The sequence below is a fragment of the Drosophila grimshawi genome, unplaced genomic scaffold, assembly GCF_018153295.1.
Source record: "Drosophila grimshawi isolate 15287-2541.00 unplaced genomic scaffold, ASM1815329v1 contig_311, whole genome shotgun sequence".
Lineage (NCBI taxonomy): Eukaryota > Metazoa > Arthropoda > Insecta > Diptera > Drosophilidae > Drosophila > Drosophila grimshawi.
Genome location: NW_025063098.1, coordinates 3882219 through 3900323, shown reverse-complemented (window position 1 = coordinate 3900323; position 18105 = coordinate 3882219). Strand labels below are relative to the sequence as shown.

Below are 18105 nucleotides of genomic sequence, written 5' to 3'. Positions count from 1 at the left end.
ATGTTTAACCGTCTCGAACGGAGAGTGCTGCAAATGCAAAACGGATGCTATCTGTCTGTCTGAATGTCTGCCTGTCAATTGAATTGCATTAATATGTCGTGTGAGTCTTAACACCATTAATTACATGACCAATGAGTCAATATTATGACATTGTGCAACTGAGACCAATGATGTTGACGCTGACGACGACAAAGTTGAACCTGCAACAACAACAACAACAACAACGAAGCGGTATCAATCAATTAGTTAAGCATATTGATTGCATAGCTTCTGGTTAGAAGCTTTCTACGCTATTTAATGTAGTTGTGATTCCAACAACCGAGGAGCTAAGATATGCAATATAATCACTTAAATCTCAATGCCACAAATTAGAATCGTAAATTATATGAATTTTAAAACTATCTAAACTGTTTGTGCAGATATAATGTTATTTATTGTGTTATAATTTATGGCTTAGCGATATACATTGCTCTGTTTGTGCTTATTGATAACGAAATCGGAATTTTGCTTAATTGCGCTTTATGCGTGTTTTCTTCTCCGCTGGCTGCAAGCAAATGCTTCGATGTCGATTACATATCGATATTTTACTGATATCGCTACTGACTCGATCAATTCCTCTCAATAGTATCGGGGCAATGGCAACAAGGTTGCTAGGCCGTTTCTTGTTAGTTTATCTCCACATTTGTATGTGTGAAAGCTGAAAATACTATTAACAATTTAGTTCTGTTACTCATATTAAAAATACGCTGGAAATAGACAAATATGCCTTGACTTGATTACGTTAATGTCAAACTGTGTCACTTATAGATATTTAATAATCTCTTAATTATCACTTTAAAAATAAGATGCCATTCCTTCAAATGGCTTAAGCATTAACTTCTGATGTACATATGATGCCTGATATGAGTTTATTTCTATAATGCTTATCGTTTTCTTAAGCCTTAATCTTCTCTTATAATTATAACACTCACAATTTGTTTAAATGAATTTAAATATATTGCACTTTGCCTAGAAGTATTCATCGCTGTCCTCATATTCGCTGTCCCCATCCAGTGAAATTTGGCTGACCATCGTTTCGGGGCATTTGGGTTTTTGCACTGGCCTATCCAGCACAAAGCCATAAGGATTTGCATGCTTGTGCGAATGCGACAAGATCTTTCTGCGTTTCACAGTATTGGTTTCCTTGGTCGTATTTCTGTTGCTGCTGTTGCCCTGCGGCTGCTCGGTGTTCTCATTGCTGTTTGGCAGTTCAACAATTTGCATCGTATTACGTTCAGCCTCACAGCGACCCTCTTCGCCAAAGTCGTGTGGATACATTGTCTCGGGCGGCTCCTGTTCGATGTAGTAATGCCTGTCGGGTATATCGTCGAATGCATCGCTATCATTCGAGTAAGAACCAGTCGAAGACTTGGAACTTGACTCATACTCGTCGCCATATTTATTTACTCCCAATTCTGCTGATTTTTGCTTTATAGGAGTGCTTTGTTTTGGCCCAACCGAGTCGATCATGCTTTGCCGCACTTTTACCTTGCTTGGTGGATTTCGGGTATCCTTTTTGATTAGGCGTGGCTTAAAGTCACGTGGAGTATCCATTTTGTAAGCAGGTAGTTTTTTAATATGGCTTGCCTTGGCCTCAGGTGGCAGTAGTTCTTTAATATTACTCGGATTGCCCTCAGGTGGAATATCTTTGGCCATATGGGATTTTATGATCGGTTGTGGCAACTTCTTGCTAGCGTCCTTTTTTGTTTGCTTCATCAACATTTGCAGGAGAACGGGCAACTCCTTGTTGTCATAGTTGCCGGACAATTCACGCATCAATTTTTCACGTGGCTTCAGCAGTGCCTTGTCGCCCGTTTCGAGTGCAAATGTTTCCAGGGTATGCTTGTAGCCGTACCAATCGAAATAATCCACCACCAGATAGTTGAGCAACTGCAGCAATCCACGCTGTTGCACATCGCCGCCACAGAGCGCTCCATCCTTGTCCAGATACAGCTCCTCACGGATGGCCTTGAGCACATTGACATGCAATCCGCTGCGTAATTCATTTACGATTCCGCTGCGCTCGAAATTCATCCGGATGCTATTCTCAATGAGCTGTGTATATGTCCTCTCCTCCATTTGAGAAACAAGAAAAAAAAATGATTGAAATTCAATAAAATCGAGATTTGTAAAGCATTCAAAACATTTGAATTTGATTTGTTTGTGGTATCTAAGGTTAAGTCGGTGTTCTACTAACTGTAACTAAAATAATGTTAAAAATCTTCACAAAAGGATTGCTCAGTTTCCCCTTTTTTCTCTCATGCCTTTGTCTACAAAGTTTTTGTCAAGCCAAGCTCGTTAATCATGCAGATAACCTTGAGTGGAAGGCTGCATACATTAGCCATTAGCTAAACTTTTCGCAGAAGGTTGGCAACGTTCTGAAAATGTCTGCTCAAAGAGAGAGAGAGAGAGAGAGAGAGAGAGAGAGAGGAAAGTGCATTGCACGCCAATTTAATTTAGCTTTTGTACTGGCAATCGTATATAAATGTCCTTTGAAATTTAAGGCAGAACAAAAGTCGGCAATCTGTCTTTTAGTTCAGTGAGAATATGTACCTTCGCCTAATACAGAGATACTTGGCATATCCGTTTCATTGAAAGCTAATCAGACGATGATTAAGAACACTTAATTTGTGCTATTTTGATGACTGATATACAACCTGCTTACTCAATTTGTTCGAAGTATTTCTGGCTAAACAAAAGAAAGGATCAGCTTCCTTTCGTGTCGTATTCAATGCACCTCTAAAAATCTTTTAATAAGTCTTCTCTTTTTTCAGTTAAGGAAATTAAATTTGCAATAGCAGAGAATTACTCAAATAAAGCCAAAGAGGCCATGAATCGTTGATTATATTTTGGATTTTGTTGCACAAATTTTTGTGTTTTTGTGTAAAATATAAGCTGAAATAAATTCATCTACAATTGATGAGCCGAGAGGTGAGTGCATTGCTTCAATCTTAATCTTGATTGAATTTTGTATTTATTTTATTGTTTGTACATCATTGAACCTTTGCAGCAACATTTTAGACTGTATAGTTATTAAAGTAAAATACACGCAGTAAGAGCATTAAATTGATGGTGTCTATGTATAAGAACTCAATGTCTATAATAAATTAATTGAAATGCTCTGAATCAAAATCCACTAAAAAGCGAAAAAGGCACATTGTAAGCAGCTGCGCTGAATTAAACTTTGTGCTGATAATGGCTGCCAGAGAGTGTTGTTAACCTAACTTTTGAGTCTCAGTCTCTGCCAAATTTTACAGCAGATTCAGCCTTTCTTGCGTCTTAATGATATGGTTTATAGGGGCGATTTCCTTGTTTCATGTGGCTTTAGCTATTTACTTGGTCTTTGCCCTGCTATAATGTTCGAGTCTGGTTTTTTCAGCACTTTGCTTGTCTTTGCCTTAACTGAATTAATCTTGCGCCCCTTTGGCATGTTTAATTCGTTTGAGAGTGTTGTAATATGCAGCCATTTAGCATTGTCCAGCAGCTTATCATTGTCCTTGCCAGTTTCTTTAATCAGCATTTGCAGCAGAAGCGGCATTTCGATGTTATCAATGTTGCCGCCAAGTTCACGTTGCAGTTTTTCTCGCGGCTTTGGATGTGGCTTTCCACCGCTTTCAATTGCGAATGTTTGCAGGGTACTCGTGTAGCCATACCAATCAAAGTAGTCCACCACCAGATAGTTGAGCAGCTGCATCAACCCACGCTGTTCCATATTGGCACAACGGGATGGCTCATCCCTCTCCAGGCTCTTAAGAGCATGCAACATTTTTAGTGCCTCAACATGTAGTTTACTGCGCATTTTTTCCAGCTTTTCATTGCGCTCCAAATGCATCCGAACGCTGGCTTCAATCAGTTCTAAATGCGAAGTTTGCTCCATTGAAATTTGTGAATTTACTTTGAATTTATATCTATAAACAATCTGATTTTAAACTGTTTTATTTTAACTTGAGTTTGATAAAAAATTACTAGTTAACTTAGTTTGGAAGAAAATACATTACCAAATGCTGGCTAACGGTGCTGAATAATATATGTACATACATGTATGTCTATTTCTATATCTATCGAGTAGTTACAGTGGTATTACAGTGCTGTTGGGTGGCAACGCTGGTTAACAGATCAAACTGCAGCATAAGCATTAATTGAAGAAGAAGATTCGTAGAAGAACAGCAGAACGAGATAGATCCTAAATAAGAAGTCGTTAAAGTCCCCAATATGTAAAGTTCTACATTTTTCAGTGCGTCGGGGAAGTAAGTCGTTATTGTATAGAGTCGAAAATTACGTTATAAACCCAAAACTCATCTTTCACTGTAATATACTTATAACCATTATATTAAGAATAAACAGGACATAATCAGTCCTATAATTATTATTATCCAAGTACCCTTAAGTCTGAAGATTTTCTTATTAATTTTTTTTTTGTCTTAATTTTCTTTTACATAAATATGTAAAATTGAAATAATTGTAATTGTTGCTCTGCTTAATTAAAAATGCTGCCAGGTCAACAAAAAATAAAATACGATAAAAGCGCAAAAATTAAGTTGCCGGTAATGGCCGACAGAGTGCGCTGCTACTGGCTTTTGGAGCGCTGCCTTTTGCCTTGCACCGGTTGAAAAATTGATTGCACTTAATGGAATTTAAAAGTTTGTTTACTTGCAGCAAGTTCACCAAGTTCGCCAAGGCGAATATCCGTGTATGTATGTATATGTGTGTGCTTATATATATATATATATATATATTTATCTGATTCTGCTGACGACAATGTATCTTGAATGAAGCGATAATCATGGAAATTAATAGTTTCACCGGAGACTTTTACAAAGGCAGCACTTTGAATTTTCAATACGCGATGCGTATAAAAAAACAAAAATAAAAGTAAAATTAAGTAAAACGGTTGAGAAAAAAAGTTCACGTTCGGGTTTGCAGGTGCCAAAAGAGTTTTCTTTATTTAATTACTATAATCTTTTTTTTTGTGCCAGAAAGTTCACGTTGCTTTTAATTCTGTTAAGAGCTTTAAGAGCTGGCTGATTTATGGCTTAGCCAAAGTTTTTTGGGCACAACTAAAAAATAAAAAATCCCAAAATGAATCTAAGCAGAAAAACGGCTTATGCCTTTAAGTTAAATGCAACTACTGTTTAAATATTTGTTCAACTAATTAGCAAAAGTGTTGCCAAAAAAAAGGAGGACAAATTGAGCAGCAAGTAATACTCAACGAATACTGCGCCATTTCCGGTTTATCTGGACGTTGTTGCAAAGCCAATTAGACAAAATGGCTGCGACACATTTCCGCTGGTTGGTCCTCTGCACGGAGCCTAAACCTCATGCGTTTGCCTTAAGTGCGTACTTTTCCATGGGGGGTCTTACAACAAGGCTGCAGAGCTTGTAACGCACTCTTTAAGTCAATGCTCAATATGCCAATTGTGGATATAAATATACCCTGAATGGGAAAAAAGGATAATGAAGTTGTGCCAAAGTATGTAACAGGCAGAAGAATGGAAGTCCGACCCCATAAAGTAAATACAATCTCGATCAGCATCATCATATAATGTATCATATTTGCAAATCTAGTTGATTTAATTTTATTGAGCGATAAATCTATAACTTCTAAGCACACATATTATTGATAAGCTGTTAAAATTTCACTAAGATCGGATACTAAATAAATAATAAACTCAGGCTTGTAGCACTGGAAAAGAAAAATATCAATCAAAAATATAAAAAAAAATAAATAAATAAACATCCAAGGATGTCAGAGAATAAAGGCAGATTTAGTTAACCAAAAAGAATTTTTAATATTTAACAAATTACTATCAGCAATCCTATTTTGTATTTAATTTAATTTCCCAGTCGAGCTCTCTCGACCACAGACAGTAAAGGTTTTACAACATGGGATATAATTTTACTTTGTGCTGTATTCGTAAATGTTTTCCTTTCTCTGTGACTTATCATTGCAAGTGTTGAAAAATTTTGTTGTTGTGGATTTTACAAATTGAGAAAGTGTATTTGAAAGACGGCGTATCACGTTTAAGTGTCTCATTTCCTTGTTGCTTGTGCCTATCGAGCATTGTCCTTGCTATTGTTGTTGTTATTAGCGACACACTTTCGCATTTGGTAATCGCATTAATTATGCGCTGCTTTCAGTTGCTGCTGGGCCTTTTAGTGCTGCAGGCAAATGGCCAACAAATTGAACAAAGGCAAACTGCAGGCAAAGATAAGCACAAAGTAGAAAGACAACTAGAGAGAGAAAGGCAGAGAGTGAAAGACAGTGTGTGAGAGAGAGAGAGAGAGAGCAAGATGCTAACTACATTTGAGGCATAATTGCCTCTCGCTGGGGAATTCAAATTGAAAGCAGAAGTAGCAACAATACTCAAATTAACAGAAGATGGCAATTCATTTCATTAATTATCAATTAGTTTTTCAAAATAATTATGAGAGATTTATTAAGTGGGCAGTTGCTGCCCAACTTTTGCCATCTTTAACTAACTTTTTGACAAATTACTATTGAATTAATTAACAGCCGCACTTAATCAAAATTGTGTGATACAAAATGCGGCAACTCTAAATTTTGCGTTAAATGCTTTGGGCAAAACAATTCACATAATCGACATAAATCGCTTTGAGAAATTTAAGCTGGAGCCTTGCTTGTATTATTAATTTGTTTATTCGTTTGTTTTGTACATTTATTATAGTCATTATTAATGAAAACGATTAAGAAATTGGATATTTGCAGTGCATCATATTTTAGTTTAAAAAAAAGACTAAATATAAGTTGTCCAAAACATTTATTTTTATATTTTTCAAATGTTTTTAAAATTCACTGCTATTTATTTATTTTATTTTATCCATTCAATAACAAAGACAATTACTTGCGAATATTTTTGTCGTTATATGATATTTAGATTTCTGATCTTCAATTTTCATGCTCAAGGGCTGAATCAATCCCTTCAGCAAGAAGTTGGATTATGAATATTTCAGGTTATATCATATTACATAAAAATGCTTGTTTAACTTTTTTTATATTACTTAAAACTACTGATGTGTTTGCGAATTGTCTTGATCATGGCATCTGCTTGAGAATTTGAGGATTCACGCAGTAGTCCAATCACATCAGAGATGCCACTTCCTGGACGACCACGATGTGCCTTGGTCACCATGGCATACAGAACGCCCGCACAAGCGCCACGTTTGCCCTCCCAATTCTCCGGACTGGGATCGAGTCTGTTGACCGAAGAAATCGTTTCACATTCATAGATCAAAATAGTGTCACATCTTTTACTCACTTTTCGAGCATATCGAATGCCTTGGCTGCCACCCAAAATTCCTCACACTTGTAGCACTCGTTCGCAATTAGCTGGAGCAGGAGAAATGCCTCCGCGTTCGTGTCCCTGGTGATGAACACATTCCATGCCAACTCTGGATGACCGCAGTGTATGTGACACTTGGCCAGGATCATGCAGTAGGTGTGCTGATTCTTAATATCCATATCGCTGATCTGGATCAGCAGCTCCTCGGCCTCCTTGTAATAGCCCGTAGCACACTTGGCCTGAGCAAAATTATAATTGAACACATCATCGTTCACAAAATAGCTGCGTATCGAGTTCATATACACGAGCACCTCCTCAAACTGCTCGTACAGAAAGAAGGCCGATGCCATACTCTGTCTGCCCGGTATTGTATCGCATTCGGTAGCCGAGCTACCCACTAAATGAAGATTCTGTTGCGCCGTCTTGATGTGCTCCTTCTGCAAGGGAGTAATTTGTGAAATGATGAATTCATTTTTTTATATTTGTGTGTTAGTTTTGTAGTTTTACGTGAGGAGTTTGATTTAACATTATTGGAAAAAAAATATATATTGAACTTAAACTTTAACTGAGCGGTAAAAGTTCGTATTAGTAACAAACTAGAAACACTGAAGAAACCGAAGCAAATAAATAAAGAAATAAATCTTATTATTGGGGACTTCAAGCACTGCGACCTTTTGCTTTCATTGTGTCAATATTTGAGATTCTTCGATCAGCAATAATCCTTCAACGACTTTTTCGTGTTGAGAGTTTCTATGTTTTCCGAGTTTACTATTTGTCTTCTTTTGGCTTAGGCGACAAATTTTGCAATGATGTGTTTTGAGCATTGCTCCACATTGCTTCTGATTCTATCTAATTTAGTTAGTTTAGGTGAGTTATCGACTATTCTTCCTCATGGATGTTACTCAATTAAATCGTTTTCGATAGCCTTGTCTGAGACCTCTTGCCTCTGCCCATTTCAATTGTCAAAGATGTTTTTATTCGTTTCTCAGTTGCAGCCGTATTGTGTGCCTTCCTATGCCACAATACGAACCTGTTCCTAGTAGGGGCCTTTTCGCACCCATTTCTGCTGGTTTGTTTACAAGATATAAGTACATAATTGTGTACCACTTTTAGAACTGTATACGACTGGGTACAGTGACATCTCTCGACACTGATCAAGTCAAAACAATCAACTTAACTTGGTACTGCAACTCAGCAAGTTCCGGTGGCAACTTTTGACTTTACTTTAACTGCTTACTTAGACTTAGAACTCTTTTAGCACCACATACAACCGACAGCTAAGCACCTACCGATCCCAGTTGCTGTCCAAGTGCCGCATGCACCACACCCTTCAGTATGTACTCATGTGGCGATGTGGGCTGCAGTTGCTTCATTAGGGCGTGCGCCTCCTGAACATCGCCCTGCTTCAGATAGTAGATGGCCAGATTGAGACGTGCCTCGGGCACAATATTGATCAGGCCCGGCAGCACCCTCAGAGCACCTTCACCATTGCGAAACACGACCAAATTATGGCGTATCAAGTCTGCACCAAATGTCCCATTGTCGGCGATGTTTTTGATCTCCTGCTCGGCGACGCGGCCACTGAACAGACGAAAGCGATTGCAGGCCTTCAGATTGATGGCAATGGTGCTATCGCCATGCTGGCCCAGATAAACATCGAGCACCTCCTGCGACATGTCATAGTAGTCCAGCTTGTAGAAGCATAATGCCAAGTACACATTGATGGCCAGATAGTCCTTGTTGTCGACCAGGACGCGCTTGTACACATCGATTGCCTCCTGGTAATGGGCACGCATATAGTGCATCGAGGCCAAGCTTAATTGCTGCTCCACACTTGGCGTGCTGAGCAGCGTATCCAGCAGATCTGCCCACTGCTGATCATCGCCCAGCTTGTGGGCCAGATGGAACAATAGACGCTGTTTGAGTGGCGTATTCGGCGTGTCCTCCATCAGCTGCTGTGCCTCCTCATAGAGACCCAGATAGAACATGCAGACGGCCACATTGACGGCCAGCTGTGAATCCTTGATGGCCTGGTATTGAGTTAGCGCCTGCTGATAGTCACCCAAATGAAAATTGCAATAAGCAATCCACTGATCGATTTGACGCTGCTGCTGTTCCCGCTGCTGGGCAGCCTCCTCGCTCCGTTCCTCCTCCTCCTGCTCATCATTGGCGTACTGCGAGATGAGGTGCAGATGGGATGAGATATGGAAAGGGAGGGAAATAGAGTTATAAAAAGAGTTAACAAGCTCAAGCCACATACAATGTTTCTCTTATTATGCACTTTGTGGACCACTTCAGGCGTTGCCTTGGACACCATTCTGCATATACTTCTCAAAGATTTAAAGGGGAAACAGGATGCATAAAGAAATGCTGAAGTGTGGACAACATTCAATTTCAAATCACTCAAAAATACTAACGAATTAAACACAATTTCCCACTGGAAATGAACATGTTTAGTCTATGCTGAACATCTGGTCGTAAGCCATTAATTAAGACTACCTGATTATTGCCGTGATTTCCAAACGACCAAGGATCATCGATCATCTGTTAACATCTCAGAAAGTCGGGAAAAACATTCTGAATCTGCATCTTTTCAAAGAATTCAAAAACCCTGTCTTCCCGGGGCTTCGTGGGTAAATGCTACTTACCTCCAGAAAGGCCCTGGCGCCCGTATAGTCGCGTCGAATGATGAAATCCTCGAGTGCTGCCGGCGCTGGTGTTTTGCGCTGCTGCTGCATGCCACCGCTGCTGGCCACATGCCGCGAACTGGCCGAGTCTGTTTTGCCACGTGAAAGTATCTGTGCCGCGTTGGAGACTCAGGTTACTCAATTATCTCCGGTTTTTTAGCTATCTATTTTTGGCTATTTTCAGCTGCATTTCTTACCATTTTTGCTCCGAACTTTGCCAGACGTTTTGCGTTTTCAACTGTTTTTCGTCTGAGTCGTCTTCTTCTTCTGTTTTAATCTTTTTTCCATTTCTGTTGTGTCTGTCTCCAGGCGCTTGGTTACCGTTACGATTACGGCTATGGTTGCTTGGCAACCAACATAGCGTCGATAAAGCAGTTGCCATGCTTGAGTGCACCCAGTGCCAACTGTTGCTTTATCCCTCCCACACACACACACACACATATACACACACGCACACTGTCATATGCAAAAATGCTAAGCGCAATTCTTGGTCTTGTTTTCACTTCTTCACTTGGCATTTTTCTGTTCAGTTCGTTTCTCATACTCTGTTACCGCAGGCAGAAGAGTATATTGGCTTCAAGGCGGGACTTATCTGAGCTACAGACTTGAATTATATATGTCAGATAAATTGTCGAAATTGGAGTGCTGGCAAATCGATAACATTGATTAGTGCAAATCGATAAAACCTTTTTTAAGATTGGTATTTATAATAAATAATAATAATAAATCGGAAAATGCCAAATATCCCTCAGTTTTAAAGCTAGATTAACTAAATTTAAAATGTGCACTAATGAATATTCCAAGGTACAGGCACGCACACCACTTTTGCTTCACTCCCACAAGAAGTTGTTTTGCAACCTGTTTACAACTGTTAACAGAGTATGCCGCAGTACGTTACGACCGATTGCAAATTTCTCACTTGTTTTCCGCATTTGCTTTTTGTTGGTCATGTTTCTCGGATTTATTTCTGCTGAAGCGTGAAATGTGTTATGTGTTCGCTGCACACCCTTTTGCGGATTGTTGTACTTAACTTTTGCATGTGCTTCGCGAAGTGAGGCTACTCAAAGCATCTGAACTTTTTCGCCATGAGAATTGAGTATAGGTATAGTCATTTGGCATCATTCTTGAGACTATTTGAAGTTGACATAAGTGTACTGTTCTTACTTTTAATTAGTAAATAAGTTAATAAAACATTAACGACAAATTTTCCATTCATTTAAATTTGATGCTTTTCTTTACTGTAGACATTTTGAGTAGCATCCTAATAATAATAATAAATACTTTTCGTATTTAAAAGTGTATGCAATTCGATGTGTAGTTGGCGTATAAAATGTCCTTTACTTATTTTCAAATTCCATTAGGAGATTTCACTTGCATTCCACTTAAGGTGAGTTCAGGCATCTAAGGATATGGCAATAGTTATGTCTATGGAATGCATTGTTGACACACTTTCCTTATTTATAAGGCGTACCAACTCATATATATTCAGTCAGCCTCAAGAAAAATGCATGCATCACTCCAATCCTTCTTATTGTCGTTTGCAAAGCTTTCAAAATGCATTTTTTCAGCTGACATTGCAGAAATGCTTTGAGAAATGCTGATGAGATAGAGTTGGACAGACACCTGTGTGGCAGCTCTAACGATATTGTTGCAAACAGATGCAAAATCGAATTAACAACTGCTTTAGTGAACTGATACTTCAATTTGTACGTGAAAAACAATTCAATTTCGTTTGCCATAAATTGTCAAGTCATTCTTGAGTAAGTGACGAGTTAAGGGAATAATACTCATGGTATTTTATTCATGGTATTATAAGAATCAGAGCTGAAATTATGATTCAAAAAGCTACAATGCATATAAAATGCAAATATGTAATTTATCTATAATTTAAACTATAGAAAGGAAGGGATCTACCAAAATGAATGACCAAAATTTGACATTCGTATTATAAATTATTTATCTAAATTATTTGTATACATTATTTATACACATTATTTATCCAAATGTGCTTATAGAATGAAGGAATGTCCAAACATTGATTTTACACTGCGGCCATCATAGCATGTACTTCGTCGATTGTATTTCGACTAGTTTCCCCTTTAATCATGAACAATTTGATGCATCCAAAACGTTTGGAGTTCATCCGAACTTACTATAAATATTTGAGATGGATTTCCCAAACTTTTAAGCCTCAAACATGATATTCACTTCTGGATAAGACTGCAACTGAACTTAGTCTCTACAAACAGAAGCCACCAACTGTTGCACTTACTGCAAGCAGTGAGAAGAATATTGCAGCTGTTGAGAAAAGTGTCGAGCATAACTTAAATATGTAGATTTCTCGTCAGAACTTGCAACTTGCCGCACAATTCACGCTTTGATTCGTTGACTGAGATTCGTTTATTGAGAGATCTCTGGAGAGTCTTCAAGAGGCGAACCTTACTGGCCACCATGATAAGGAGATTTCATACCATTTCTGTTAAATCACATTAACGCTTGATGTCCAGGAAACCAACATCCGTGTTCAAAATTATTGCTGGTATACAAACAAAGATTAGTTACAGGGTCATTGAGCTTTGGAAGGTCAGAATAAGTCAAAGCTACCTGAGCCGCGAAGGTTATTCGAATGAAATCTTATTTAAATCTCAAGTAACCTACAATATTCTTTCAAATAAAAGTTGTACACAGAATTTTAGGTAAAAACCATTTTGTATAATTGAGTCGAGTCGTAAATTCAAACTGATTTTATTACCTAAACAGTTTATTTATTTATTCTTATCAAATATTTGTGTTGTCCCTGCTGAGGTTTTGAATAACTGCTAGCGAGGGACTTTATTTCTGACATGTGTCAATTTGTACTGCCCATGAAGGGTCTTGTCTAAAAATACTGTTCATCCTTGAACAATTATTCAATTTTAAAATTCGGTCATTCTTATTGGTAGACATAGGGTCTGCTACATTTGCTTTTCAACCACAACATGTCACCGAGAATTGAATATAAAAGCTTGAATAAAATAAAAATAAGAAAACAATCTGTTTGCTGCCTACAACCAAATAATATGATGCGCAGCAACAACAACAATAATGTTTGATATACAAATGCGGGATATTGTGGAAACAAATTTATTTTCAAGTGTTGTGCAACGGTAACGAGTACTTGAATCATTTTAGTTGCCTGCCCCACAATGGCGTGTTGTGCTTCGGCTTTTTGTTTCTGTTGTTGCTGTTGCTGTTTTGAGTTGTGTATTCAGGGCGCGCCTTTGTTTATGCTACACTTTATTGCGCTTTTGCAATTTCGCGTTTCCGTTTCCTGTCAAATCAGCCGTAAAAAGCAAGTCTTGGAGCCCGTGACACCGCTCGCCTATTACATTTCGCAGTCGAATAAACAATGCCAACATCATTTGCACCTCCTTCATTATGGCGCTCGTTATTTGTCAAACAAATAAACAGCAGGAGCATCAACAGGGGGCTGATAGTGGGTGGTAGGAGGGGCAGAGATGACTGCCGATTGCCGACTGCTTGAGTTAGTACGTGCAATTGTCTCTTCTGTTCTCTCTTGGCCATGGCTTTCCATCATTATCATTGCGCTCGTGTTTACCAATTTTAGAGCTGCTTCCATATACCAAATCCCCGATACAGAACGATGAAGAGCAGGGACCCTCGCCTGGTGTTTGTTGGGCGGGGTTGGTTGTGTTTGGTAGGTGTTGAAAAGTGTCCCAGTCGTGAAGCAGGCACCAAGTGACAATTTATTGTCATCTCTTCTTTGCCTTCGTTGAGTTCACGCTTGTTTTATTCCTGTTTTGTTTTTGCCATTTTTCTTATTTGCATTTGCCTCTTTCTCTTTTCATCTGGCACTTGAGCAAACTTGTTTTCTTTCTTCTGCTTTACGTCTTTTCTTTCTCGCTTTTATAACCATTAAAAATGGGTAAAAATGGGTATAATGAAGTTATACAAAAATTAGTCAACAGACACCCCAAAATCACTACCAACAAAAGAATCGATCTAGCCATGTCCATCTTTCGATAACTTTCATCCCTTACACAATATCGATAAAAATCGATTGCTATTAAATACATAGCTTTAAAGATTTAACATTTTTGAATTGGGTGTCTATATACCTTGGCATAATATACACATACATTTTTCAAGGTATCTCCTAGTCGGGCACTCTTACTTTCCTCTTCGTTTTTTTTTTGTGCTGTGTGCTTTGCTAAAGAGAAAAAATCACATGAAAATTGCGAACTTGCGAAATGAAGTACGAAATTCAAACGGAAATTGAAATGGCAATGACAGAATAGAGTAAAGCCGAGTTCTTTTCTTGCTTTTTCGCTCACTTTACTTTACTTAGTGCCTTTCCTGCCTCAATTTGATACGTTGCTGCACTGGACCTGGCTGGCTGGGGCACATGTTCCTTGCCCACTTGCCCAATTGCCTGCAGCTGCACAGATTTTGCTCGACTACAAGATAAAGTTGAAGCAAATGGCGATTTTCTCAAGCGAAAACTAAACACTCGAAATGTGAAAATAAATAAGAATGGACATCTTGGCGATTTATTGTTCATGATGAAGTTACTGTTGTTGCCATTGTTTCTTATTGTTGCTTTTGTAGTTGTTGTTTTTGCTGATTTTCTTTAACAGAAGCTCAAATGTGGCCTGCCACCGAAGCATGCATAATAACTGGACAGTAAACTGCTCGACAGAAAGAACGAAATAGAATAAATTGGAGTCAACCCGCCCATATTTAAGAAAACCGACCGATTATTCTTATGATAACTAAATGATATGGTAGTCTGATGATGATAAAGCTTTTTGCTTTGTCAAATGTGAAGAGCATAACAAAAAAAAAACCCATTTCGTGAGTTTGGTTCGGATATCTTGGTAAACACGCCACTGATAATTTCTATGGCAGCTATATAATATATTGATCTATGGCGGGATTTCAGCAAATATCCGAAATGGAACGTCTGGATGTGGTTATATCGAGTCGGCTACTGATGCCGATCAAGATTATATACACTTTGTGATGTCTCTTTTAAAGCGCTACAAATTTAACGACTAAATTAAAATACCCTCCAAAATTCTACAGATACTTTTTCGGAATTGCCCTTGAAATGAGTTGAAATAAGTTATAAAATCAGTTTGATACTTTCACTCGCATTGCACAGGGCCTCCAATTAGCGTTAATTTAGCACAGTCAACTTGTTGTTGGCAAATAAACTGAGTTGTTTTTAGGTTCGTGTGTTTTCAAATTTGGTAATCAAACATACAAACACACACACACACACACCCAGGCAGAGAGCCAGACAGACGCTCGAATGAATTTGGCGATTGCATTATTGGTAAAATGTTTTTCGGTAATTTTGTGAAATATGCTGCTAGGTTTGTTGCAGGCTAGCCCCTAATTTGTGTATTTTGTGCGAGTTCGGTGCATTTACATATTTTTAATTAGAACACAAATTTTGGCATTTGCAGCCACAACCGAAGTCAGAGCTCGAAATACAATTCCAAATCAAGCGCAAACGCTTGAATCTGGCCGCATTATGGCAAAGGTGTCAGTTGTATCTGTGTGTTGTTGTTTGTGATTTGTGCGGCTTTTGTATACCCTGTGCTCATCAAATGACTAGCGAAAGGTTATATGGTTTCTTTACGGATTATCCATATTTCGGATAACGTATTTCGGAATTTTTGTGCCTTGAATAGGCTCATTATTGATTTTGTTAACGAAAAAGTATTTTCTATGGCCAGTATGTATTTAACAACTGGGTTTAGGGTATCTGTTAGTCGAGTTGTTGCACTTCACTTTCGAGTTTGCTAATTTTATAATTGGTATTTGCGAATTTTAATAAATTTTGATCATGGTAACTTTAAGCAGATAAATATGTTAATATGCTTAACTTACTGACTCTGTCCAACCTTTTCGACATGCTTGCGTACCTTTGGTTATTTTAATAAATATTTCAGCAGCAACACATTGGCTCACACACACCAATCAACTGACAGATATACATAGTTTACTATCTACTAAATATTTAAACACAGCATCAGATCGTAAAAGCAAAATGTATGCAAAGTGCATGTCGAGCAGCAATCGAGTCGAGCTGTAACATAAAAATTCAGCTGGAAAATTAAAATAAATAAAAGCAGACATCGAGCAAGGCGTCTGAAGGTGAAAGCAAGCCAGAGACTAAGGAACAAGTAAGAGAGAAAGTGATGGATTCAAAATCACCCTATAGTTTAATGCAGCATATCGATTTTTCAATAACTTTCGTTGATTATTTTGCATTGTTCAGGAAATCTACATAATACTAAATATGCACAGAAAGATCAAATGGAACTGATTAAAGGAGAAACTAATTTCTATAGAGTTGAGCAGGTCAAAGTCTATTTCAGCTCATGTCGCAAGGGAAGCGAATTTTGATTTCCGTTATCATCAACAGAAAATGCACATATGGAATCTATAATTTGCCTATTTAAACTCAACTTCTATATACCCATTTTATCCATGGCATTTTTACAGGGCATGCAAAAAAATGCAACAATATTGAATAAAGTTAGTGCCTGTCGAGCTGTTGTGTTCCATCGTATGTTGCATGTTGTATGTACATGTATATATATACATACACACATACATCTACTCGCAGTGGTACTTTTTTATTCCCATTTTTACTACGAGTATTTTGCTAGAGCCAGCGGTGCAAAGCAGTCAACGAGATTCACACCCAAAGTACCCATAGAAAAATCATGCATGAAATAGTATGCAGGTGTGTTTCTTCTGTCTGTGTGTGTGTGTGTATTTGGTTGTGTGGTCTGATTTCTAATATAAACGCAAATATGCATACATTGTACAGAGAGCATCTCAGTGCATCTTCGCTGCTTGGCACTAAAGTGGAAAAATAATAAAAATAACTGGAAAGTATGTGCATAGAAATTTTGGAGTAGTTTCCCAACTGCAACAAAGAATATAAAAGAGTTTTAGCTACCGTAAAAATAGTTCATATAAATTATTCAGGTAATTGCACAAGACTAAAGCAATTCTATTAATTGAAAATTTTCTTCAAATTTATAGATTAACAAGCAAGTACTATATGTGTATAAAACTAGACTTAGATTACTCATCGATCGTCTGCCATTTAATTAAGCGAAATATAGTCTTAGCGGAAATGGTTGTACTAAACTAGGAAAACGAAAAAGACATATAAATCCTGTTAATAGCCAGAGATTCTTGCATTTGTTTATGCAATTCAGAAACGGTGTCGGAATACAGAATACGGTTACCGTAAAAAAGTTTTGAAAAAAAGGGGAGTCTACTAAAATTTGTATACATTTCGTACTAGAATCGGAATTGGAATCTAAATTCGTTTCGGTTTGACACCCTGGATACAATACCTCCAATATGCCACAGTGTTTGATATGCTACAATAATAATAATAATATATAAATTCATTAATGCATTGTAATTGAAAGTATTAAATAATAGCATTAGTTGAATTATGAATATTCGATTTATTGTACACAGTTACTCAATTATGTGCAATTAAAATGCTAACAAAGTTGCAGATTTAATTACCTGCACTGTAAATTAAGCAATATAATAATCGCAATTAAATTCGACAAATAAATGTTTTAATTATTATCAATAATAATTGAATGGAATACAAATACCCTTTCAGCTTATTGAACAACTCGAGGAAAGCACTCGAATTACGAGCAACACTTATCGACAAGTGATTCTTACATAAATGCTTCTGGTGCCACATAGATTGTGCAATCTCACTCTCACACACAAACACACACACATACACTTCGGCAAACGCATACCAAAATTGCTCAATTTCATGCACAACTCTGTTGTGGCAGTTACCCAATCAAAACCCCCCCAGCCCACAGAACAAATCTTTTGCTTCGATGCATATGCGTTGCCTGCCAGCGAAAACAAATAAAAGCTAAATGTGTGTGCGTGTGTGGATGGCTTGTGCTATATGCTGTGCCACGCCCACACAATCAAGCTCCCATTTATGCACTAATTAAAATTTTATCGTTAAATCTTGTTTGCATGCATTGCAACAAGAGCGGCGTGTT

General features: G+C 37.8%; 2 protein-coding genes across 2 annotated transcripts; both read right to left on the bottom strand.

The window, feature by feature from the left end:
- Positions 1-877: 877 nt before the first annotated feature.
- LOC6563913 lies at positions 878-2248 on the bottom strand. Its single transcript, XM_001990456.2, has one exon. The coding sequence runs from the start codon at positions 2116-2118 to the stop codon at positions 1009-1011; it is 1110 nt and encodes a 369-aa protein (XP_001990492.1). The 5' UTR covers positions 2119-2248; the 3' UTR covers positions 878-1008.
- Positions 2249-6859: 4611 nt separating this feature from the next.
- On the bottom strand, positions 6860-11275 carry LOC6563649 (intraflagellar transport protein 56). The gene is made up of 5 exons (XM_001990458.2): positions 11267-11275; positions 9989-10138; positions 8630-9514; positions 7317-7777; positions 6860-7254 (listed from the first exon to the last, which is right to left on the bottom strand). Exons 1-5 carry the CDS (start codon positions 11273-11275, stop codon positions 7056-7058), a joined length of 1704 nt encoding a protein of 567 aa, XP_001990494.2. The 3' UTR covers positions 6860-7055.
- Between the last annotated feature and the right edge of the window lie 6830 nt (positions 11276-18105).